We start from the raw sequence: 27412 nt of genomic DNA, 5'->3' as shown, positions 1-27412 counted from the left end.
CCAAGGAGGAGACAGAGCTTGCCTTGGGCAGTACTCTCAGGCAATCACTTTCAAATATTGTTTTATTTTCATGAAATTTTGCGCGACTCGCCGCCGAAAGCATCCCCAACAAGTATTCCTGGTGCTATGCCAAGCTCGCTATCAGTGCCAAGAGCACTGCCAGCCTTATACTTCGAGGGGATCTCTGAAAGTATTTCCTCAAAAATAAAGTCATCCGTGCAGTTGAACTCGTTTAAGATTAAGGACTTCTTAAAAGATCACACAGCCATTTCATTATGGGACACCACTACAAGGTTCACAGAGTTCTTCTGCCCAGCCTTGCAATTTAAGAGGGCCTCCTGCCGGTCCCACCATCCGCAAATCGTTTGACTCAGTAGCTCTACTAGTTCCGAGCGCTTCACCCAGCAAAATTGCTTTTCTCTCGAAGCAGGCATCATACCGAACGTGCTGTGTCGCTGTAACGTCACAAATGAATGGAGTCGAAGCATGAAATGCCGCAGGGTGCTGTAACAGCACCGTAATAGTAACACCAGTCACAAGCACAGCGAAAATGGCGTCAATTCGAACAAAAAGCAAGTTACGAGGAGAGAGTGGCGGCGTAAGCGGACCGAGAGCTCCAAGTGAGGCGAGGCAAAATGCGGTTCTCGGAGGCTGTGCATGCAGTTGACTGTAGTTGTCAGAGAGAGGACCAGGTAACGTGAGTGCAGAGGCGAGAGGGGAAGACATGGGTGGCACGAGGTGTTGTGGTATGGCGAGTGTGGATGGACAGCATGCGGACAGCGTGGGGGAAGAGTTGTGAAGTGCAGTAATGAAGCGAATGTCTACGACTAACATATCAACCTACGTTCGTAACAAAGCTTTGACTTTGGTCGACTTGTCTAAAGATTGAATTGAGACGTAAAGGTACAGTTGCGCCTGAAAGGTCAGTTCTCCCTGAAAGGCAAAGCACCGATTGCGATAGCAAATTAGTAGATAGCTGTACGAAGTAAGGATAGTAGCTTTATCGACTGTATAAACTTGTAAACATTCGCTTACTAACTAAATTAACAATAATAAAATATGTAAGCGTGACTCAACGAGGACGTAGGAAGAAAAAGACGCACAAAGACAGCACCGTCTTTGCGTGTCGGCTTCTTTTTAAGTCCTTGTTCAGTGGTGCTTACCTATTCTATCATGGATTCAAACCAAGTAGCCCGTTAATGTGTTTTAATTAAATTACCCAGCACGGTGCCACGCACACACAGGTAAACATGAACACATCTAGCTTGATGGCAACGGGAACTGTCTGAAAATGCTGGAGTTAGAAATCGTGACAGCAGCCGCAAGCCAATTGATCTCCGTGCATCTGTCGCTTCAATGCGAATGAAATGTCGAAAGCACAGCGCATACGAAGCTATTGGCACTATGTGCACTCTGCAAGCATTGCAGATCGCTTTGAAAATGAGGGCCGCGTGGGAGCGCGTGTTGGACACATCGCAGATCGCTTTCAAGACGCACGACCGCTGGCAACGCGTCTCTACAGCGTCCGCCAAAGGCATCCACTGCGGCATCCGCAATTTGCGTGGCCATTGCCGCAGAAGGCACCGCAGTTGTCTCCACTCTGTAAGATGTGGGGATGCGCGACTCACGCGCGTCCCCTGATATGCTTTTCCCGCATGGTTGGGGCGCAGTGCGAGAGATGGCGCGAGTGTTGCGCTGCTAACGCTGCCTCACGGCAGGGTTACTTGGGGGCGCAGGGGAGAACAGGCTGTCTCTTGCCCGGTGGATCGGCGAGCAGCGTGGACGTCCCGCACGCGTCGACCCATGCTTTTGCGAGACCACCTCGCGTGGCCTGCCTTCGAACGCGCCACCGTTCGCGTGACCGTACGCGCGAACGACTAGATGTTGGGATCCAGCACGGGGCGGACATATTCGCTCGCTATCCGGTCGCGGTGAGTCGGACTTCCTAGATTTGTCGCGCGCCCATCGGCATGTTTTGTGGATAGCAACTCGGCTAGCAGGCATTGATCGATGAAAGGTGCAATAAATGCCCTTGTGACTGTTTGCACTACTGTGTTGTTCCTTTGTCCCAAGAGCATGGGTATGAGAACCCCCATAAAGGAGTGGTGGGCGAGGAGGACGTCGAGGAACCCTAACAGCCGCTGGGAAAGAATGCCCCTCCTCCCTCGTCTGACACCCCTGCGTCACGCGCCACAGGAGAGACGCGCATCTTGGCAGCGTTTCTCGCTCACGCACACGAGATTGAACCGTGTTCGCCGGCTCACCCTCACACTCTTTGTCTCATATGGAACCTGACGGCGACGGCAGAAATGCGCCTGGAGTGTCAATATAATTGCTATCGCAATAATAAGTATAATGCAACTTTCAAGATATCCAAAGACAGCATGACGTTTGTGTATCTGAATCTTCTTTTTGTTAGATTGTGAGATGCATTTCCATAGCGTAATTTAATGGCATGTATGTGCAGGCTCCCCATATTCACCAAACTTTTACTTCGCCAAGCTTGCTCGGACTCATATTCACCAAAATTATACTCGGCCGAACTTGTTCTGCCTCATATTTACCAAAATTCTACTCAACTGAGCTTGCTCGGACTCATAGTCATCAAAATCCTACTTAGCTGAGCTTTCTCAGACTCATACTCACCAAAATTCTACTCACCTGAGCTTGCTACGACTAATATTTGCCAAAATTCTACTCAGCTAAGCTAGCTCCGACTCATATTCACCAAAATTCTACTCAACCAAGCTTGCTCGGACTGATATTCAACAAAATTCTACTCAGCCGAGCTTGCTTCTACTCATATTCACCAAAATTCTACTCAACCAAGCTTGCTCGGACTGATAGTCACCAAAATTCTACTCAACCAAGCTTGCTCGGACTGATATTCACCAAAATTCTACTCAGCCGAGCTTGCTTCTACTCATGTTCACCAAAATTCTACTCAGCTAAGAGAATTATTAAAGGCAAGTCAATAATATCGCAACGCACGATTTTTTTTCTTTACATTTGAAAAATTATGTGGCGTATGTTACGAAATCTGGCAGCAAGCAACCCTAGGCGTCGCACCAGCTGAATTGTTGGAATCACAACAGTGTGAAGTTAGCCTTCTAAGAATTGCATTGTAACGTGTGCAACTGCACCGATTTTTTTTAAACTCCAGTCGCAGCACGCGAAAAACCTTTAGGCAACTTTGGTCACTGGGTCAGCTTAGAAGATGCGACGACATGGTGAGAGTTGGATCATGAAGCTAGAATGATGACAATACAACGACCACAATGACATCATGACCACAAGCGCATACCTATATTGGCCCAAGCTGATAGACAATTTGGACCATTGGGTCGGTGTAAGTAGCTAGATAGATAAATAGATAGGCTCAAAACACCTGATTTAGGCAAAGAATGCTAATCACACTAAAAAAATCTATCGATACAAATGTCTTGAAATTCATTAGGTGGCTTTGTGTGCTACCGAATACTTCTATCAGCAAAAGCATGTACTTAAAATCAACAAGTTTTGAAGCATTTTTTCAAATGTGATCATACAGCCTGATTGGACCACACTGGCATGTGATATGAGTAAGTACAGCATACATCGTTCATAACCTAAGTCACCGGAGTCGTGAATTTCTGCACTATAAGTGGTACAGCACTATAAGCAAAACAACATTTTTCCAAGGCATGTATACGCAATACACGTAGACCAAGCAGCTGTGTGTGTCCGAGAATCAAAGAATATGGCCTCACTTTCATAAACAAGGTGGTTCCCCCATTTTTTTTTTTTTTCCAAGTGCCATACAGCCATTGCATAGCATTTCATTGACTCTGCATCGTAACTTTAGCTGCTGACTCCCGACGAGATGGTGCTAGACGGCGGGGGTGTCGGGCAGCATGCCATTACGGGAAGCTTGCCCTTGATATATGTTTGTAGTCGTAGACGAATACACATTAATCTGGCGCGAGATCATGCACACAGGCTGTGCTAATGGCAGTGCACTTGAAGTGGGGTTTGCAGGCGATCAACTGGCAAATACCGAAAACACATATAGCAAAGTTGGTACGTGTGCGCACTGATAGAAACGGCAAAAGTTCGCATCTGGACAATGTTCCGAAATGAGGAATTTGTGGGTTTAAACTGACAGTGTTATGAAGTCAAGGTCACACGCACAATATCTGCACATCGCAACGGCTGAACCTGGAACACACTCGTGGCCTCGACTGATCTTGCCATAGCACTGGAGTTGTCAAAAACAAAAAAAAAATGATTTTACCATCGAAATTTGTTTTTCTGGCCTGTCTGATAATTCAGACATTTTTGCGGCCCTGTCCTTGTCTGACTGTCCAAGTCTGACACAAACTGAAGAGCCAAAGAATGACAATGCGCACACGTCCGGTGCGGACCCCATGTGGCTGGCAAGCGGCCAGAGCAAAGGGCTTCCCTGTCGCCTAGGCAACCCTTGAGCACGGGCCGGCTTGTTCGTGCGTTTTTCCCCCCTGTTCCTTGTTCGTTTGCTCGCTCTGCGTCTCCTCCTCCACATTGTCCTCGTCTCTCTCCCCTCGGCCGGTGTGCCTCGCTGAGAAATGCACTCGCTGCCTGACTTGCCTGCGGGATTTTCCGTCAACCACAGTGTGTCTGGTATTTAGTCTTGTGCAGCTACACTATAAGCGGTATGCATATACATTGAGTTCTCTGGGAGGATAGATGGGAGTCAGAAAAGACCGCATTATATCTGATCTTGCACTACATGCTGTTACCTATGTTATCAGTGGCCTCAGCTGTATTGCGAATGCCTTTGAAGTGTACAATTTCAATTTCTGCACAGTGCTACACAGCACTGCTGTAGCTATTGGCAACGCTTTCTGCAACTGCCCACTTTTTACAGCTGGAGTATTTCTTTTGTATTAAAGTACTGTTACCTTGCGGTTTTACCATGCTCAGCAAGTTTCCCAGAAACTTGTCAAGATATGAACATCTTTTTTTTAATGAAGAAAAGAAAGACATAGATGGCTCGAAGTATACACTCACCTGTAGGCCTTTTACCATGGCTATCACTTCAATCAAGCCGAACTTTTCTTCATCAGTATAGTTATAACGTGTGGCTCGCTCATACTCCTCAGCCTCCTGTGAGAAAGGAGGAAGGAAGGGGGGGCGAATAGGATGCTTAATATCACGCAAGTACATTTATCTAAAAGCGTGAACTGTTGAACTGTTAGATGCAAGTTGATCTACATTTGCAAAGAAGGGGCTACAGGTTTGCAAGCTATAAGATACACAACACTGATGACTCAAGACCGAACACCAAAGCATTTAAATGAAGCATGTGGTGAAATGATGACAAAATTTTAGGTAACCTATAAGTCAGCCAGAGCTGTGAGACTTTACTGCAATGGATTAAAACACTTACTTCAATTCCGTTTTTAAGCACAATTCCAACATTATTTTTGCATTTGAGAAACACATACCATTAAAGACAATTGTTGCCATGAATGTTTATTGTCTTAAACACAAATCAAACACAATGGTAATATTAATCCTGATATCCTCGCATATACTGTATTTATTTGAATCTAGGCCGATAGTTTTTTTCAAATAATTATATTCTAAACTCTAGGGTCGGCTTAGATTCGAGGATTTTAAAAAAGGTGCCAGTTTTTCATTGAAACTGCTAAATATGGTGCATAGCTAGGGCCATCTAGAAAAGTTAGTATCGCAGCTGCTACTAGCTGTGCCGGTAGCCAACCGCACACAAACGAGGTCGCCATTTTGACCTGTGTCGTGTCGGCTGTATCAGTGTGTGGCGTGGTGTTATCGCGATGGCACCAAGCAGGAGATGCCACTACAGTGCCAAGTACTTTGATTGTGCAAGCCTTTAAAAAGTGCAGCATATCTAATGCGCTTGACGGTACCGAAGATAGTGCACTGTTTGAAGGTGACAGTGACAAGGAACACAGCGACGAGTCTAGCAGCGACGACAACATCGAATGAGCTCTGCACGTTCAGATTCAATAAATGCTGTTTGCATTTTGTGAACGCTGTCCTCACTTTTTTTGTTCGGCCTACATTTGAGGTAATATATAATATTTTTTTGTTGGCTTCGGACTTTAGGGGTTCGGCTTAGAATAGAGGTCGGCCTAGATTCGAGTAAATACAGTAATGTAAAGCCCATGACACAGTGCCCCTCCTACAAACAAAAGAAAATATAAATGACAATTGCAAAGCACATATCTTGAGAGCCTGTTGCATTTAGAGTTGCTTGATGTTCCACAGTCACAAGTTTCAATGAATTTTAGCTTTTATACTCATAACATAGTATGACCAGAGCAAAACTCCAGACCTCAAGCTTCACAGTAGTGTGTGTTAGCTGTCTAGCCGTATGCAGTAGGAAAAATACTAACCTGTGGACAGTCCTTGTTCTGGTGTGGGTCAGTAGGGTGCATCAACTTCCATGAGTAAAGCTCTGTGACGTGAGTTGTCCAGTCAGACAGGAGTTGGAGTCCCCTAAGAGCCAAGTCGTTCAGCTCCTTGTTCTCTGCATCAGTTCGTGGCGTTTCTTTTACGGTTGTTGTGACCTGCAATGATATCTAGATTAATTTAGGAGATTCAAAACAAACTATGCTCTTTGACGTAGTAGTTCTGCGGAAACCCGCAAGGTGGAGAGAAGTAATGAATAAAGGGAAAATCAGACAGGCGTTTTCTTTCGAGGAACCCGTATGGGTTTCCTTTGTAGCAATTGCTACGAACAGGTGGATGTCTGATTTTCCCTTTATTCAAAACTATGCTCTTCCACAGAATATGATTCATCATAAAGAATGTTAAAAGAAATGATCACAAGAACATTATATCTCAGTGGAACTTCTGTACACATCAAGACCTTTTCTTACGATACATTTACAGCTCTCTTCAGACAAAAAATACTCAACAGGGAGGCAGCACTAATGCATCCCAATGCTACTCCACTGCACACTCCCAGATTTATCGATTAACATCGTCCCAAAAACACAGCATGTGTTACAGGAGATGGCTGTGGATTAATCAGGGCTAAGTCCTGGCGTGTTCTTGAATCATGTCCTCCTTGAAATGTGGTCAGTGCTAGGCACTAATATGCAAGTCCTCCCAGCTATCGGATTTCAGACACATCACCTGCCTCCAATTCACAGGAAACAAATAAATGACCAAACAAATAAATAAAAGTGGTGGTACAGGAGAGGCAGTTGCACAGAGAGAATAGAAAACAAGGACAGGAAAGGCAGCGAGGTCAACCAGAAGAGAGTCAGCAAAAAGATGCCAACCTCATTACTGTGACGTGCGAGTTCGCTGATGTAGCGTTCGTAGTCATCTCGAATGGCTGGCAGATGTTGCAAGAGGTCAGATTGAGGGCTTGGGCTGCTCGCACTTGCCAATGGCCACCGGGATGCCTCATAGTGTGGGCTGCACTTGATATAGTGGAATGGTGCTATCTGCATGTCTCCAAACAGTGGCACCATTTCCAGAGCCTACAGGGAGCCATGAAAGGGCACAGTCATGAATGAAGTAGTGTTCATGAAGGGCTCTATGCAACAGAATGGAAACATAAAGACTTAGAATTCTTCATTCAGCTATGTTCTCTCAATGTGCCTCTAACACCCACTTACGCAAGCTTCATATTAAGCGTTATTGACTTACAGTGTGGAACAGTGTGCCAACTTTCTAATGTATGCTTAACCTATAGAGATTGCAGGATGCATATTAGGCCACAAAACCTTGCATGAGATTGCGACAAGCAGGGGAAAAAAAATATACAGGAACATAATGCATTAATATTTCAAACCGCAGAGAAGAAAAACTGCAACGTATCGCTTTTTTTTTTTAGACTAAAAAAGGCCTTCAACGTCATCATCTAATAAGAACTGCAGTTTTCTTAGAGTGCAAATAGAATGCAGAATATTGCTTTGTTTGTTTCTATGTAAATGTCCTTGCTCCTTCCACACTGAGTGTGTGATCTATATCACCATCACCAACAGGCACAAATACCCCTGGTGTCAAAATGGGCCTTAAACGTAGAAGTGAGGCACAGCAAACACAACCAGTATTTCACACAGCCACTTGATCTCATCTTGCATCACAACATTAGCTTGCATGTGGATAACTTCGTTCATGCAATATTTTTTTTATCAGTATGTTTGCAAACACAAAAACAATCACATAGAGAAGAGAGGAAAGAGCTTGCTCGCAAATGGAAACAATGGCCACTGTCCCACCACAGACAGAATGTGTGCTAGCTGCATAAATAGGCAATCCAGAAGAAGAAGAAAGCCATCAATCAAACAGCCGCTAGGTTCCACATTTAATTTTCTGATGATAAACAGCCAGAAATGATCGAAAGATATATATTTTCTTTTAAACTTTAAAGAGACACTAAAGCGAAACAAATTAGTTTGACTGATAAGGTAGTACTTGAAAACTCCATTTTCGTTAATTTTGCAATGATAGGTTGATTATTATAAGAGAAAATGAAGATCCAAGCATATATATATTTTTTTAAATTTCAGACCGAAACCTAAATGCCAGTACGTCAGTGTGACGTCACAGATTTCAAAGTAACTTTTCGCATTCTGGCAGTGTTGGTCGAGTCAAAATTCCAGAAACTTGCCATATTCAGTCATTGGCTCCTTAGAACACAAGGTAGTCAATCTTTACCTCTAAGTAATTACCTATGTTTTAGCAGACGCCTACAAAATTCATGACGTCACGGAGGGCTAGTGCGGGAACTTCCAACGTGGCGTCACCACCCGTCTTTTGTTTTTGTGCCTTTTTTCTCATCTATCAAGTGCTTTCTCGCAGTAAGAGTGGTGTTTCGGCATTGTGGAAGGCTGATTTACTAATACAGAAGAAATCCTTTTTCTTTTTATTATCCCTGTAAGGAGCACCAGTGATTGTCACAACAAATTTGTAGCCATAATTTTCATTTCATCCAAGTGGAGGCCACTTCTGCTAGCAAAGCTACGAATTTACACTGACAAAAGTACCACAACCATAATGTGCAATGACAACAGCAAAGAACATAAAGCAAGCCCTAGGCAACCCAAACAAAAGTGTAATTGCTCTGACATGACTTTTCCCAGCACCAATGACATGTTAGTGCAACAATGTTTCTAAACATGATCCACCAGGTCAACCAGAACTATTAGAAATAATGAAGACACTAATTATAGTAAGGCCAATTTTTCCAGCATTTCCTACAGAATACAGTTACAGGATTTTGTGTGCAATAAAAATGGGTGGCAGAATTTCGACAAGTCCAATGAAATGCATGCAGGCAACAAATGACAATCGAACCTTGAATATCTTGTCGATCTTGCTGATGTTTATCCGTTTCTTCTGGTCTTGTTTGTTGATGTTGCACACCTCTCCGTCCATTAGAAAAAGACCAAATCCCATCACCTAACCATAGGAAAGATAAAAAGCCATCAACAGTCTGCAAGCATCTTTCTCGAGACAGATAGTGAGAACAAAATGTCAGGAATAATATTTCACGTGTTATTTTGCAACAAGAAACATTTCCTTTATTCAGATCACATGAACAGAAAGCAAGCAAGAGATACAGAAAAATAAATTAATAAAATATCTGAACAAGCCCTAATGCTCCTCTGAACAGCAACAAATAGCATAAAAAGAACAAAGCAGCAGCAAATGCATTAAAAAAAAGAAAAGCATTAACAGTCTTTTGCTTAATACGGTTGTGACTAACAAAAAATCCAGCCCCTCGGATCCCCTCATCCTACTTGCTCATTGCACAGCAGGGGCCTTGAAGTTGGCAGTCTTGATACCATGTATGGCAGTGGTTTTCTGTCCCGCAAGGTCTTTGCCGCACGGGTACGGTTTCGACCCTCCGTTTGAAATTTCGCGCCATAATGACGATGCGCGCTCACTGGGAGGTGCTGGCACCTCTTAGGATTTGCAAGAAGCGTTTGAAATTTGTGCTACCTTCTTGGGGAGATAAACAGAACTGATGTCTAGCTTCAGCGCGTCGCGCAGACTGCGGCAACACCCCTTTTGCGGTTTCGGTTTCGCCGCGTGATCGCAACGGCGTGCGCAAAATGTAATTTTTCTCTTTGTAGGCACGCTCTCGCAGGGGCGGCGGAAGTTGATTTCTATCTTGATTGGCGCTGCTCTTAGCTTGTTTATCACCACCACTCACAAGGTATTCTTGCTCTCTGCGGCAACACGCTTACGTGAGAAGGTGCCTCAGACCTCTGCCCAAGGCAGCCGCACGCAGAGAAGATGTCGTGTGCGCCAACACAACTCGTTGCTCCAAGAGGAGAACAGACACGCAGGTGTCTGTTCAGGTGTTTAGGTGTGGCTGTCAGGTGTTAGGTGTTCAGGTGTTAAGTATGGTTTGTGTGCGGCTGTCAGGTGTTTAGGTGTGCGGACTGCGATAAGGCGCTGTGCATAGAACAGTGTTTCAAGGAGTACCACACTCTCAAATGCTATTGAACATTTTCCAGTTCTGAGTGATGCCGACACCAAAATACTGTTCCTAATTTTTTTTTTACTATTTATTCCCTACTTTATACGTTTTGTACATTCAAGATCCGCAATAAAGTAATATGACCAGCTGGGAAAGTTATTTTCAAAATAATTCGACCCTCAAAGGGTTAAAGGGAATTCTATATCCACTGCCTTGGCTATGAGTAGTGCTGGCTATGGCTCCCAGGGCTAATCTTAAAACACACACACACCCAAGGAAGTGGGTGAAAGGATGGCCACTGTGGTAGCTTAAATGGTAAAGCACCACACACGTTATCTGCAGCAAGTTATCTTTTCGATCAGTTTCATTTCTCTTTACCTGATCATTTCTGCATTTACTTTAAACGACTTCCTATGCTTTGCATGGCTTCTTTGCCTATTGCTTTGTATGGCTGTGACTAACAAAAGAAGTTGCAGTTTCGCCCGAAAGGCGAAGCAACGATTGCAATAGCAAATTAGTGGACAGCTATACAAAGTAACGATGGTAGTTTTATCGGCCGTATAAACTTGTAAACATAGGTATACTAACTATTTTAACAAGCATGGCGTCATGCGCACACAAGCAAACGAACACATTTCACTCGATGACCGCGGAAACTCGCTGTCAAAATGCTGGAGTAAGGAAGTGCGGCAGCAGCAATGAGCGAATTGACCTTTGCAATACCTCCCGCATCAACATGAACTAAGCCGCAAAAAGACACAGTGGCCTCGGTGTTTGAGCACGCCCACCCAGGCCACCTTGAAGAATGCGCCCTCCTCTTTCTCCAAAGTGTTTCCTCCCTGCTTTCCTCCCTTGCGTGCTAGAGATTGAGCAGCAATCGCCGGCTCACCCTCGCATGCTTTCACTCGCACATACAGCATACAGTATGCAACGACAGCTTTATTGCCCTTGGACTTTATATGGTACCTCACGGCGATGCGAACGGCAGAAATGCGCCTAGAGTTGCTACCGCAATGAATATTGAGCCCCTCAGAACCCCTTATTCATGAAAAATAATTCAATTGTGGGATTTTACGTGCCATAACCATGATTGGATAATGAGGCACGCTGTAGAGGGGGACTCTGGACTAATTTCGACCACCTAGAGCTTTTTTTCTCATGCGCTAAATCTAAGTAAACAAGCATTTTTGCATTTTGCCTCAATTGAAATGCGGCCACCAAGGATGAGATTGAATCTGCAACCTCAAGCTCAGCAGCAAAAAGGCACAGCCACTAAGGTTAGATCTACAGTGGTTCCCCTTACCTTTCTTACTCAAGCAGGAAAGGAGTCGCTACAACGAACACAAGTTCAGAAGCATGGGAAAATGCAAGAGTTGCTCAATAAAGACTGTCTAGGCCTTCCTGTGCTATCTCCCGGTGTTTTCTGGTAACATTGCAACTTCATTATTTTTCACCAGTGGGTGCGTCGCTTTCTTTCAAATGTGGCAGTAATAGTATTTACAGTAGAACCTCGTTGATACGTTCCCATAACGCACATTTTCCCGGCGCCAACACTCTCGATTGAGAACACAAAAAATGACACAAGAGAGTTACGCTCATTTTTTACCGGTTGATACTTTCCTGGAAAACAAAATTTTCGGCACCAAGGTTCAGTGCGTCAACAAACTCCGATCGTATGATAAATTTTCGGGCTGCTAGATTCCATGTAAACAAGAAAATACACGAGGTGCGAGCGATCGGATACAGTATATAGCTGCCCGCTGCGGCAGCTTCACCGCGATACTCGCCTGCCCGTCTCATGTGAAAATGCTGCGAAAATGAATGCGAAATGCTGCGTCTCATGTGAAATGCTGCGAAATGTGAAAGTTGCAAGCAACAATGGCAGGGGCCATCCACCAAAAATGTCCCTCGTTAAAGGTGTGCTAGGGGAGCCCCTTTTACATGAATGGTCGGGCCGGGCGAACTCGGGCTTCTTTAGCGTCTGGCCGGACCGGGCCGCCTGTGGTAGTGTAGGGCCCGGGCCGGGTGCGGGTTCAGAATTGCGGCCCGTGCACAGCTCTAGAAGGCAGGGATGACCCTGATTTGCAGGGAGGGATGTTGCACCTTTTTCGGTCGTTTCAGAGGAAACCATCAACGTAGCAATGATCACAACTGAGACCAATGGATGTCCTACTGTCGAACAACTCGACCACTACCTGCACATTTCAGTAGCAAGGACATGTAAAATTTTGAAGGAACATCTTCACATATCTACAGTCTGTGCATGACAGACCTCTTGACTGCTTATTCCAATCCAAAAATAAAACCTTGTGAACGTTTGCCTTTTGCCTGGAGTGGAAACAATGTGTTGAAGTAGGTGAAAATTGGAGGAAGACCATTACTACTGCTGACAAGAGGTGGGTATACTGCTGTGAAATAGCGACAAAATTCCAAAGCGCTCAGTGGGTAGAAAAGAGACAGCCTCACCAAAAAGGCTAGGATGCAGATTGGCTGCAAGAATGACAATGCAAGGGCTCATGTTGCGAACATCAACTCAATTTCTGGCTTGTCAAAACATCGAAGTGATTTTCCACCTTCCACACAATACAGACTTGGCATCATGTTACTTCTTGCACCCCATGACAAAAATAAACCTGGAGGGACTATGCTTTGATGAGGAACAAGATGCAGTCAAGGCACTGGAGGTAATTTTCCTGAATAATGGCAAAAGATAGCTTCAGCTACGTTTTCCAGGCTTGGTAAGCATAATAGGACAGATGCATTTCGCTTAATACAAAGTACATAGGAGGAAATAAAAGTGTCGGTGATTATTTTTCAGAAATAAGAGCTTCAGAGTGCCAGTCCCAGTCTTTATTGAACAACCCTCCATGTGATGCACTCACCTTAACCAGCATGTGCTTCTCTGCAGGCAGCATGTACATTTTGGTCTCGTACATCTGGACACAGATGTTGACAATGTCTGCTAAGAGGTCATCATAGCCAACAATCTTTTCCAGGGTCTCCTTGAGTGTGTCGCGTATTTTGTTTTGCGTTGCCAGGAACATGGACAGGTTCTGCGACTCCTGAAGTGCTTGAGAGTCAGCCATTACCTTCAGGAACTGGGCTGCCCTGGAAGATAAATCTTGGATCTAAACGAGACGCAATTCGTGCATTTGAACAATCAAGACAAAATTTGAAAGGGACCGAAAACAAGACAAAAATAAAGAAAAAAGACTGATACGAAAGAAGCAAAGTAACAATTCCAAAGTATTAATGACCCTGCAAGATGTTCATGCGATTGCAAATAGGTATCACGCATAAGAAAAGAAAATTAAAACAGAATACTGAAAGATCAGTTCGATCTATATCACTGGTTTGAGAGTAAGGTGCGCAGAATTATGTGATGTGTTTTGCTGGCAAAGACAAAAGACGCAGTGCCACATCTATTTCAAATCTTTTAGTGAGAAAGAACTTCAAAGATAAACTGTTTTTAATGTGGGGAGAGGGATTCCATTACGGTTTACTATCTAGAAAAGAGAGCATGGTGTCGACCAGTTTGACATTTTCAAGTTCCCCGAGTTTTTCAGGTTTTCCCTGAGTGACACAGAACTTTATTTTACGTCAAGACAGGCTGACACCCCATCGCTCGATGCTGTCACTCTCAAGCAAGCGTTTAAAAAAATAAAGAACAACTTAATCCAGCTTGAATAGTAAGGAGTAGAGTTTATTTTATTCAAAATAGAAAACTGAACGGAGGGGATAGTAAAATGCACAGCAACTAAAATATATTTTAAAAAAAGATGATAAAGCCCAGTGCAAATAGAGTCAAACATTTTCAAATATGAATAAAAATAGATGCATACAGAACCTAATATTTTCAAATATGAGTTATTTCTATCAAGTGAAAGCAAGATCATTGGCATTAGGCCCGAACTTTGTCACAAGTGAGAGTTTTTCAGCAGCTGGAAAGTCAACCTCAACTGCCCTCACATACTCTAAGCCCGCACACAGTGCCTCCATTTTGCATTTCACTGCTTTCAAGAGTTTATTTTGGTTTGGATGAGGGTCGCCTGCATCATGGCGTCAGTCAACACTTTGCTTTTCAGGCTCAAGCTCCTTCAAAGAAGAGGCAACAGAGTTCCTTTCCCGATCATTCCTCAATGCGACGGTCATTTCTCTTCTTGCCCTCATTACACTGCGTGTTTGCCCCAAGGATTATTTGAAGCATCCTCTTGGTCAGTTATATAGTCAACGTCCGATTTTTCGGACTCCCTAGGGGCCACGCGAACGTCCAAAAAATCATATCGCGCAGTCCGAAAAAATGAATGCATGTCTTTTACTGGCCTTAAGGGCTCAAATCGTCACAGGCACGCCTGAAAAAGCCCTGAAGGCCTGCCAGTACACGTATTATGCATATCGGTCCTCTTATTTTGACAGAAGACGGCGGGTGCACGCGTGTATAATTATGGAGTATGCACCGTGTCCAGTGACAATTGCCCCTTCCCACGCTTGTTAAGCTTCACCGCACTACTTCATGTACGCTTCACCGCGTAACATCGCTGTGCTAAGGCGAAGCTGCGTTTCGGGAAGCAGCATTATGCAACGCGCCATGCTTCTAAGCTTCGAAGTCAATCGCGAGGTTTACAGAGGCGGAGTCGGTGCCACTACTGACAGCGGCGAATTCTTTCAATGAATAATACGGCACCTGACGGCAAGAACCTTAAGAGCGAACGTCGAACCAACTAAGCCTCGCGTTGCCGAAATGGTGGCTACGGCTGCCAGCGGATCTAAGTGCGAGAGCGCTGGTTTGACGCGGCGAGATAACCAAACGGCGGTGTTGGCGTTGATTAATGGCATTTCGGACTTGCGATCGTGGCAAAAAGTCCTTAAAATCGGACGGCGACGGGTTCTTGCATCTGACTCTATTTTGACATTGACTCTACGGGGCATGTGGTGGCGCTGCTTAGACGTCTACATTATCAGGCATTTCCTAAAAATAGGGAGTCCGAAAAATCGGTTGTTGACTTCACACTGGCAACTCCTTCAGCTGACGACACGGCGTCAAGAGCAATCCGTTACAATTTGTCTCTTTTACTCGAACCAGCAGTAGGGAGATTTTTGTTCCCTTTCAATAAATTTACAGCTACTTTTCTCTGATTGAAGCACTAATTCCCCGAGTTTTCCCTGAGTACTTCTAGACTATTCAAAATCCCTGATGATTCCTGGTTTTCCCGGTTGGTAGACACTCTGGAGAGCGAGACACTGGGAATTACGTATATACCTACATCCATTTGGATCAGCCCAAGGCACCATTCCACAGATTATACGTGTTTTGAACTGTATATACAAATTATAGATGCACTGTCGTACCGCATGCACATCTAGAGCAACTAAGGATGAACATACCTCCTGTAAGTTGCATAGTCATTTTTCACACTGGACTTCATGTTCTTCAGCTCATCCAGCACAGCAAACATATTGATGAACTTGCCAAGGGTTAAGAGGTAGGCTTCTGACACGAAGTCTTTCCGTTTTTCAGCATGGCACAACCTCCTAACCTCAGCTGTGAACCGGTCAATGGCCCTTCTCTGAAAGTGCAGAAGGATGCTTTATTTCCTGCTAAAAAAAAGACAGTGCAAAGTGGCCTCTAAGGAAGCATGCATAAAAGGTTAACAAATGTGAGGAAGTGGATTCAAACACCAAACCAAAGGGTCCATGAAAAGCAGCTGTCGACAGTTCACACACACACACACACACACACACACACACACACACACACACACACACACACACACACACACACACACACACACACACACACACACACACACACACACACACACACACACACACACACACACACACACACACACACACACACACACACACACACACACACACACACACACACACACACACACACACACACACACACACACACACACACACACACACACACACACACACACACACACACACACACACACACACACACACACACACACACACACACACACACACACACACACACACACACACACACACACACACACACACACACACACACACACACACACACACACACACACACACACACACACACACACACACACACACACACACACACACACACACACACACACACACACACACACACACACACACACACACACACACACACACACACACACACACACACACACACACACACACACACACACACACACACACACACACACACACACACACACACACACACACACACACACACACACACACACACACACACACACACACACACACACACACACACACACACACACACACAGCCCCAGGAAGCACTAACGCCATTTTATCTAAAGGAAAGGTATAACAACTCAATCACATTTTCTGGCTTCTGAGAGTACATTCATACCAAACAAATTATGAAATGGTAATTGAGTTAAATTAATTTTATAGTAATAAATAAATTATTACATTGCTCAGCTATCCACCAACTGAAACCTCGCTTCAGAGTGCCAAAAATGCAAATATAGCTTTTTTTTTCTTTTCGAGACATCAAATTCCACATTCCAAATATGATACATTCGACTTCGTGGGGTTAAATTAAAAGGTAGTCACAATGAGAATGTGTGTCTCAGAGTACTATTTTGTGCAAAATTTAAAGAATGTGAAAAGGCAAGCATCTTTCATCAAGCTCTACTACTACAGCTTAGCTTGTCAAAGATATGCGTGTTGACTGGCACAGTCGGTGACAGTGAAAATGTTAGAACTATAGCAAAAAGATAAAGACCTCGTAACCTAGATATTTTGAGTGTTATGCAGAAGTTTCAGAAATATTTCTGCCAATGAATCCCCCAGAAAGTAGCATACACTGAAACAGAACCAAGAGTTGCCCCTCCTGCCTTTTCCCCCCAATGTCCCCCACCCTACATCACCCTTGGTTTACTAACATACAGCTTGACCATAGAAACACTCAAGGGCTTGTAGTACAGAACACTGAGAGACAAAAAGATTGTCTAGTAGTTCTCAAATGTTTCTATGCTTCATAAACATGCACTTCCTTGAGTCAACAAGTTTACAGAAATGTAAGCTGATGTGATCTAATTCAGTGGGAATAAAAAAGTTACTAGCAATGTATGCAATATAGATAAACAGCTTGCAACCTGAAAGTACATGAAATCTTACCTGAAAGTACATGAAGTTGAGCAACTTGTTTACCTCAGGTGCAAGCACTTCAACTGTCTTTTCATAAATCTCTACCCTATTCGGTTGCTCATTTGACTTAGGCTGGAAAGAACATAGACAAGCATAAAATAATTGCAAAATCGCAGTCACACAAATTACAAAGTAGTGAAAATATAATAAAAGAAAGGCTGTACCTGTGGAATGGCACGTGAGCAACACCTCCATGTATAAAGCATGACTGCATGCTCCTGTCCTTGCTCAAGCATTTCGTTCTGCAACAAGTTAAGAGGAACTAGTTGAATTACGCTGACGTCGAGAACTGTGGTAACCAAGACACTTCTAGGCTCTTTAAATGTGAATGTCGCCCACACAATAACAAACTCATACTGAAGGTGATAGCTAGACAGATCACCTTCAAGTGCTGTGTGCATAATTGTGCATACTAAGACATTGCATCAAAAGTAAAAGCAATGATGAAAATTATGCATTGAAGACCATGTAAACCTTTCGTATACATCTTGAAACACTTACAGCCCTACCAACTTTAACAGTTGAGGAAAGCTGCTGTTGAAGACAAAAAAATACTAAATATTCGTAAAATATATTAAATTCTTTTAATGGTCAAGATGTTATCTATTTGTATTTAAAAAGAAAAAAAACATCACACACATTCTCCTCTGAGGAAACGCTCTCTGAGCTATATGAAAATGCTGTATGGTATATGGAAAAATGATCTACATCTCAAACGGAAATGTCCATGAAATTTTTCATAAAATTTTTCATGAAATATTTACAGAATGCAAACTTAAATTTCAGTTGCCATTATGAATTGGTTCTATGAAAGAATGGCACTGCTGCTGCTAGGTCAGAATAAAAGAGGGCACCCAAAACTTAGCCTCTGAAATATCGATGGGGGACTGTATTCATATTCAATTAAAATGAGTTTTGACCGGCACTGGCCACAAATGAAAAACCATAAAATTATTCGTTTCAATACAACAATCGTAAACAAGCTCTAAAAAGCGTAAGAGTTGATAGGTATGCACTTCTGATTTGACCTGTGAGTTAAGTTTAAATAATTTGCGCTATGTTCTTTAGTAAAACAATTTGGGTACATGGCTGGCAGTTAGCTATCAGTGTGACTATGTCGTTGTGTAGTGCGTACACCTTTTTCCTAGTTTTTCACAGTATTTTACATCAGGCTTTCTTTTTTTTTTTTTTTTCAAGAGGCTAGACAGGTGCTTTCCAATTATGCTAGACATAAAACTGTTGATTTTCTCATATCTGACATTCCTGTGGAGAGCTCTAACATTTGACAACATTCTGTAAATTAGATCAAACTAACAGAGGAATAAAACATTTTTGATTCATTATACAGCTGCATGTGTTTCATGATTCTGAAGATGCAAGAAATGTGGTGGAACGAAATTTTCTATAATAATTGTAATAAATTGGTGCCTGAAGGGGAACTGCAGAAGCGTACGCATTTGGGCTGGTTGGTTCACGACTTGAGCAGAAACAGTGCAAAATAGCAGGACCTAAGAATGGGACAGACAACAGTGCTGACTAACAACCTAATGTTTATTACAGCGAAGCTGTATAAGCTACCCTCCGGCGGTGGTTGATGTCCGTCCGTCAACATGTCGTGTCGACACGAAAACATTTTCGTCTCCAGTTTCTAGCGAATGCTCTGTAGCTCTTAATCTAATGTAGGAATTTGGAAAAATCATACTGAAATTAGTCGCGGAGACAACTACCACTACGGCAAGTTTCATTTACTTGTCATAATTAGTTAGTTCACAGCGAAGTTGTAAACGTTACAGAATTCCCATCTGCTCTCAGTACATGGCCATCTACGGAGGGAGTATGGTTACAGAAAATAGCTGCAACTTTTATTTTATTGAATCTATCCCGAAACAAATTACATGACAATTAGCCACTATGATGACTCAGTGAGTTTCATCTACTTTTCATAATTACGTAGTTCACAGTGAAGTTGTAAATATTGTGGAATTCCCTTCTGGCATGCAGCAGTACTTGCCCACGTCACTATTTCATAGAAAAAATAAGAAAAAATCCCTCCACAGTCAAAAGATGTATTCATTGTCTGTGTCCCTCAACAACAACAACAACAACAACAGCAATAATAATAATAATAATAATACCTAGATATACATAGGTGCGTGAAGGTAAAACATGCCACAGCTTTGCTGCTCGTCCTTCACAGAGTGAGAGAGCTGATTAATTTTTTCTTTCAAGCACCATATCTCTGTCTCCCTTGCAAAGTGGTAATTATATATGCTACTTGAAAGAATAAACTATTAGTCATTAGTCAGCGCCGCTGTCTACCCCTTTCTTACGTCCTGTTTCTGTGTGCTGTTTCTGCTAAAGTCATCAATGGGATAACTGCTGTAGCCATGGCCAGAGAAGAAGGAAGAAAGTACACAGGCCCCAACTTTATGTTACAGCAAAGCTGTTTACCTCTACCAAATGGCGATTCTTTTGTGGCGGTCCACAGAAAACTCGGCTTTCTAGAAATCAACGATTGAGCGCAAAAAACGCTCAAATGTAGCGCACACGCACACGGGCGGCATGGTGTCACCGTGCGGGATGGATCACGACGAGAGTCGCCGAACAATGGGTTGGCGCAGTGGGAATACGATGTGCGTAAAAAGGAGCAATATAGGCTCTTGAAGCAACATCGTAGGCAAAACCCTTCGAACCAAGAGGCCGAGCATCGGGCGAGAGTCAAAGAAGCGGACCGCAAGCAACGTGCTCGCTCGAGCTGCGAGGAGAGACGAGAAGCGGAGAACGAAGTGAAACACCGCAAGTACCACGCCGACAAGATTGCCACGTTCATGGGAGCGACTCTGAAGTTCAAGCGCAAGTTCGTCGATGTGGAATTCAGATTCTCCTGCGCCGTGCGCGACTGCCTGTGGTTCCGCAATGACTTGTCGGGCATGTCCACCGTAAAGAACGCTGCAAAGAAACGCAGTGCCCTCGACATCCTCGCTTGTGCGTTCCCTGGAAATGCCGTGTCTGATTTCGAGGTGTGCAGTTAAGTGGATGGTAACAGCTTCGCTGGCAATGCACCTTCACAGAGTGGGCAATGCACCTTCACAGAGTGAATTGGGCCTTCAAATTTTTCATTCATACCAGAGTCCTTCAATACTTTTCATCTGGTCATGAAACTTCTCATAATGCTATGGGAGGGCTTCATAAAGTGCCTGCAGTGGTTGCACCATGGTATTGGCACAAGTAGAAGGCAGACTGGAGCAGATGCCAAACAGACGCCACAGACATTCTGTGTGTGTGCTCGCTATCCCACAGGGGTCGACAGCCTGTACCAGCATGTGAATATTGTCGACAGAATATGCAAATAGCCATCCTGTTTCTGTACATTGTTCAGAAACTTAAACGCAAACAATTTTGAAACGACTCCAACTCCTTGTTTCATTTCCAGGTTCAAGTGCGTTAACAACAGCGACTTAATTCATAATTCAAACTGTACACTTCGACTACTCCATCGTTAGAAACCGACTACAGAGCAAGTTTATTTTTATGTAATTTTATGTAATTGCATGTAAAAAACACCTGCGTTTAAAGCTAGCAAGGCTAGCCAATGGATTGCTAAACTACTTATTAAACAAATTACCAAATTACTAAATCCTTACTAATTATTACTAAAGTACTTACCAACTAATTACTAAACTAACAAAGCTAATAAATTGATTAACTAAGTTATCTAACTGAATGAAATTATTCACTAATAACCTATCTAACTACAATAACTAGGCAAATACAATCAACTTGCTAGCTAACCAACTGATAACACACTGAAATAGCTAACCAAATATAACTGGCCTATCCAACTAACTAACGAGACAAAGTGCAAATAGACAGCCAAATGAAACAGTTTGTGTAAGGAAGGCTACTAGGGAGAACGGGGGATCACATCAATCATAAAACAGTGCCGTGTATAATTTAAACAGAATCACATCGCACATTAAATTATTTTGCCAAAAGTTCCCTTTGCATATTATGTTCACTGTACAAGCATGCTGAAATAAATGTGGGAAAGGCACCTTTTCTCGTGAGAGATTTGCACGATTGCACAGCCCAGCCATCTGGCGTGGCTAATTGTTCCCCTTCTACTTACGCCAGCGCCTCCGATACCACCTTCTGTTCCTATATGAAACTTTCACGGAAGTTTCATGACCAGATGAAAGGTATTGAAGGACCCTGTTTATACATACTGCAATCCCACTATGGCTATTGCAGGAGTGGAGAAAACATCACACATTAAGTGCTGATCACTTCATCAGTCACTGTAAATGAACAAAGACCTCAAGGTGGAGCATCCCAACGTTCAATTAAATAAAAAACCAGTGGTTATACATGTCAGTTCTAAGCTGTTATGTTGAAAGGTTTAGCCTGCGAGAGCTACAACTACATGAAGGTTCATAAAGTTTTATGTATTAATTTAAGCAGATACAGCGTGACGAGTTAATTACAATATGCAGAAAATAAGTTGTCCGTGCCCTGCAGTGCATGAGACGAGACATGAGCAATAGACAGGCTAGAAGATTTAAAGTACATACATTAGGGGTGATCAGAAAGAAAGCTAGCTATCCAGTCAACTAGTTTAAGACTATTTAAGATAACACAGTTAATACAGCAGCTTAGGGAGAAACACAGTCTCGAATACTTTGGACAAACCTATGAATATTGTGTGATGCTTTATACTAGTATCTAATGCTTTAGCAATATTGTGAAGAATTTATTCAGTCGTGTTATGGTACTCAGACCACAGCAAAAACCATGCTAACAATTACAAGTATGTTGTTAGATTACAGGTACTCAATGAAATGCTTGTAGATTATGTTCTAGTAGTTTACAAAAGTGAGAGTTAGGGAAATCAGTTGGTTGTTAATGTCTGCTTGTTACTGGACTTACAGAAAGCTAGAATTTCAGCTCATCACCATAAAGAAGGAACAGTCACGTGCTCAGCTGCAGTTTGCATGTAATTTGGGGGATTAGTATGTGTTGCCTTTTGCCCTATTTCTTTGTGTGAAATAAACCACAATGTTTTTTTACGCTTGCTTCTCAAGAAGATTTTACAAAAAAGGAACTATCTGGGAATTTGTACTGGTCAAGGCTCATTATATGGCTTGGCAGTGGTGGATAGCAGGTAGTGTAGATTTTGCTGACTTTTAAAAACTCTTCAATCTCTTCACTCATCAGTTTAGTTCCGCGGTTTATTATCCATTAATGCAGTTTTACCTCGAATACAGTCTCTGTCTATTGCGTCTGTCATGCATATGTTAGCACAATATTCGTTTACAAATTCCATGTAACCTTTAGCATGTTTCATAAAGTATGTTTTCATTAGCAGAAATCCTTCTCTCAAAGCAACAACATTCAGATAGATGAGATGCGGCAACACTAAGGGCTTCAGATCCTAGAAAATGTAAAAATATTGATGATCGATATCGTCGTTTACGCATTCTGTGCTCAACACTTGTCCGAGTGACACGAAGACAGCACATATGAATGAGCGAGTTACTACGACGCCTTGTGCAAATCAACCTGACATTCATTTGTCATGCTGTCAGTTTCTGCTTTCTACAGAGCCCTGAACATGACATGCATAACAGTTGTTCATACAACGAGAAACAATAATGCGGAATACTTCAAAGACTTCCTTACAAGCTCGGCATGGACGGTGGCTTCTTCAATGTACTTGGCGACTCCTGTCACAAATGCATTTCGGTCTTCGAAATTCGTGTCGAAGTTGGCATGATACACTATGCTGCAGGGCAAAGCTTCGATGCAGGGCTGCTGATCCGGCAGCGGCAGCTCGTCCAACACATCCACGTTGGACAAGGCATCGGCGAGTGTCACCTCCGCTGCCATGGTTTTGCCCGTTTTGTCGGCGACAGCAGTTTCGGTCGTCTGCTCGGCCGCCTCTTCACTGCAACCGATGCTAGGAGGCCCCACGTCCTGCGACATTATTGCACAGCGCAAGCAAACGACTACTTTCAACGTACTTCTCAAACTCTTCTAAGCACTTCAAGATGTCGTACTCGACGGTCGAATATCCCGAAGCGGGACATACATCGTGCTCCGTTTCACCAAAGACGCTTATGATAGCATCGCTATCGCAGTTGAGAAGGGCGGGGCTCGCGTTATCATTTTTATGTACACATCTTTCTGACGAGCCGGAAGAAGATATTAGTCAGCTTCCGAATCACGCCTGCGCGATCGCTACGGACGAACACGTACAGACGCGATGAGGCAGTACGGGAAGCGCACGCAAGGCACAGAGTGGACACAAAGTTTTTGTTTGTACGCCTTGCGGTGCTCGTCACTGCACTTAAAAGACATAATTACACTTGAATACAGTTTATTAACTCACACAATACAAATGACATCGTATCGACAACGACACATGCTGCAGAAAACATTGGGAGCATTTGTTTCCGGAGTCTCTTTGCGTCTATGATGTCATTTCTAATTAAAAGAATACTTAGCGAAAGATCACGGAAGCGAAACATGTGTGGAAACTGAGACTAGCTCGCTCCGAATATGATTGAGAAACAGCTACAAACCTCTGCGAGAGAGAACTTCAGCCTTTAACTAGTAACTTTCGGCACTCCCCAACAGCCGTAAAGACGGCCATTTTGATGCTTTACTAGGGGCGCCATCTAACTTCCAAGCACCACCTGTCTTGTAAAAAAAGTCGAGCAACTATGTAAAAACGAAACAAGAACTTATACGTGCTTTACGTTGTCCGATCTCGGAAGCACGGTGCTCGAAAGCCATGTCAGCGCGCATTAGTTCATTCTTGCTTCCACTGGAGCCACTTCCGCATTCTGCGTGCTGGCTAGCGCTATATTTTCATACCAACGATAACTATTTCCTCAGAACACAAGTCGAAGAGATGTGACAAAAGAAATAGGATTTGAAAAGCTCTGAAAGAAAGACAGCGGAATGGCGCGACTTTGAAGATTCCCATAATCTGTTTAGTTTTCTTTCGGGCAGTTGCAGTAATAATTTCAGGAGCCTGTAGTGAAGCCCGGCCTCGGAAACACCACCGCTTCGGTGGCAGTTTAGGTGGCAGAGGTAATTGGCGCCATCCATCAGCAGGGCGGATAAGCAACTCCGCTTCCCTTGCACGGCCTTCTAAACAGACGCGCGCCCTCGCGCGCCGATCCATGAGGCCGTGTTCTTTCGCCCCTCCTCTCAACTCCTCTCTCCTTGCCCTCCCTCGCAGCTTCCCCGCTTTCGACTGTCTCCGCGCGCGCCCGCGGGCCCGGCAGCAGCCTAGCCCGCTGCATGAAGTTTCATGTTTCGTTATCTGCTGTTATCGGGAAGCGTGCGCTGGTTGTGCGTTAACCGGTGTGGGCAGTTTCGTCAGTTTCGTGGTCCTCAATAGCTATGTGCTTGTGCTCGACGATATTTCACCCGCTTCACGACTCGCACTGCTAGTGCTTACATCGTGCACGGTGCACGCGTACCTCGGTAACAAGCCCTGCAAGGTTCTTCCGGGTGCCTAACGACAACAGGTGAGCGCGCAGATCCAAGGACATAAGACGAATGTATACGAACACGGCCCTGTGCATGTGTGTGCTCCATGAGTCTCCGGACGTCGTTGCGCTTTGATTGTGCTGCACTTCCCTCTTACCGGTAGAGAAAGTTGACAAATAGATGCTCCTCCTCATTGTCACCTGGTCTATGACTTGTTTTTCTGGGCCAACTCTCATTCTACAACTTCAGCAACTCGCCCAGCTTTCCATTCCGCCCTCAGTGCTTTTTCTGTGTGTCACCGTTCTGCAAACGTACTAACAGTTGAAAAATTACTATTCGTGTTTGTGTATTATTTCAGTAATTGCCGATGGGAAAGCCACGTGAACAACCTTCGTTTGGGCATGGTACGTTTTTTTTTTCTTCTGGAAAGCATGAGCATTGCAAGTCTCCTATATGCAGATTTTGCCAGTTCGTGTTTATCACACAAAGGAGTGCCCAGTAGGTATGACTTAGTGCCTCAAGCGACGTAATTTTACTGCTAAGCATTGCATTCGTGGTGAAAGAAAAGTCGTGTTGCTTGGCTTGTTTCTTTGTTTGAAGAATAGGCCTTTCTGCGAATGCTTTCTATGTGCTGCTGCAAAAGCTGACTACATTCTGCTCCCCCTTGCCACCGTTACTCAAGTTGTAACCAGGTGTAAAATGATGTGATAATGTGCATTTCTATTTTAGTACAATGTTATTTTTGTTCTGCCATGTCTTTTTCGTTTTGGTCGGTAGTAATGAACATGTCGCGCATTTCATATACTTTTGTGCAGGTTTATAAGTAAGGTGCTTGTTTTTTCTTGGTATGGCTGTCAATAAAACAATCTTAGTATTTTATTCCATTTTTTAGGTATTTTACGTGTCATTGTTTTTGCCATCACCAGTAAATTTGCCCTTTCTTTAGTTGTCATGACTATGTCATACACGTCGTCCTATTCTGTGAGTATATCAGTACATCTCAGTGAGTGTATCAGAAGCTCTCAGTGCGCCTATCAGAAGCTCTTCTACACTTTGTTCTTTGGGCATTATATAAAAATCTTTTATATGTGTGTACATGAAAAGGCCTTCGAGTTTTCTTTAGTTTTAGTTTTTTATTTCACTGTCTGTGAACTTTTGTGTTGTTTAGTAGTCATGTACATGCCATGCATTTTTCACTTTTGTTAATTTTCTGAGCGTGTATCATACCAAGTTATGCGAAAATATTTGTTTTTGGAAACGGAAGTCAATAAAACGAGGCTAAAGATCTGTTGTGTTGGAAGTTGAATTTATATCTTCTGGCATATGCTGGCATACTCAAAGTATGGACAAGACTGCATCCGTGCTAACGCATAAAGAACCCACTTCGCACCACGCGCCAGTTCACAATGCCTGGGGTAGCGCGCCCGCGCGATAAGAAAGAAAACACATGCCGCGGACAGGCAAAACGAAAGCAAAAGTGAAGGTGCGCGGGGCATTGGGAAGGGTGGAGAGGGAGCGGACCGGTCGTCATAAGAAAAACAAAGAGCGCTGGGTGAGGAGGCGCCGCACGGCTGCTGTTCCTGCTGCCATGACAACGTAAACAATCGTGTGCGCCGCCATTTTGAAAAAGTATCGCCCTCCTGCTAGGGCCGTAACTGAAGGGGACCTTGGCGCTAGCGTCGAAAGAGCGCCTGCTTAAAAACAGACAATGGCAGCCATGCGGAGATTCACCCCTGGGGTAAAACCACACACCTAGAAACGTTGCACGCATATGAAGCTTTCGAAGACATGCCTGAGAAATTTTTACCTAACGTTCTCTTATTTTCGCCTAATATGATCTCGGTGGCAGCTATAGTTCTTCCAGGTCAGCAGGTTAAATTTTTAACCGTTCGTTAAGCTCACTCATAACACTCCAGAGCTCTTGCACGTGCAACTTACTGTAATACGCCATGATCTACCCACACACCTTTGCACGCTGCGTGCACATCGCCCATAACCTGCCTTCTATTTAAGCAAAATACAAACAAGCTAGGTAATTCACCAAGGGTACCACGGACGCCTAATATAACGCGAAAGGAAGAAGGATCAGTACTTTTTTTTTTTTTTGCAATTTTCACAATACCACACATTGCACATAAACATGTTTCCAATTTTCCCGAAATTTGAACTCGGTGGGACGAGTCCTCTCGGGGCATTGGGAAACTGCATAGCGGCCGCATAACGGCCGTGTCACGCTTTCGAGCCCATGCTGAGGGAATTTCTTTA

The 27412-nt window shown here is 43.6% G+C and overlaps 1 protein-coding gene across 1 annotated transcript in view; it reads right to left on the bottom strand.

Moving 5' to 3' along the window:
- Cyfip (Cytoplasmic FMR1-interacting protein Sra-1) overlaps positions 1-23815 on the bottom strand; it is a 61150-nt gene extending 37335 nt beyond the window's left edge. The window contains 9 exon segments of the mRNA XM_075689552.1: positions 5029-5124; positions 6399-6572; positions 7293-7496; positions 9319-9423; positions 13333-13558; positions 15836-16017; positions 17618-17719; positions 17812-17889; positions 23327-23815. Coding sequence (XP_075545667.1) covers positions 5029-5124; positions 6399-6572; positions 7293-7496; positions 9319-9423; positions 13333-13558; positions 15836-16017; positions 17618-17719; positions 17812-17889; positions 23327-23629 — 1470 coding nt within the window. The 5' untranslated portion in view covers positions 23630-23815.
- Between the last annotated feature and the right edge of the window lie 3597 nt (positions 23816-27412).

Source organism: Dermacentor variabilis, chromosome 4, assembly GCF_050947875.1.
Source record: "Dermacentor variabilis isolate Ectoservices chromosome 4, ASM5094787v1, whole genome shotgun sequence".
In the NCBI taxonomy this organism is placed as follows: domain Eukaryota; kingdom Metazoa; phylum Arthropoda; class Arachnida; order Ixodida; family Ixodidae; genus Dermacentor; species Dermacentor variabilis.
Note: the sequence above shows the minus strand (reverse complement) of the source record. Positions and strands in the feature narration are given on the sequence as shown.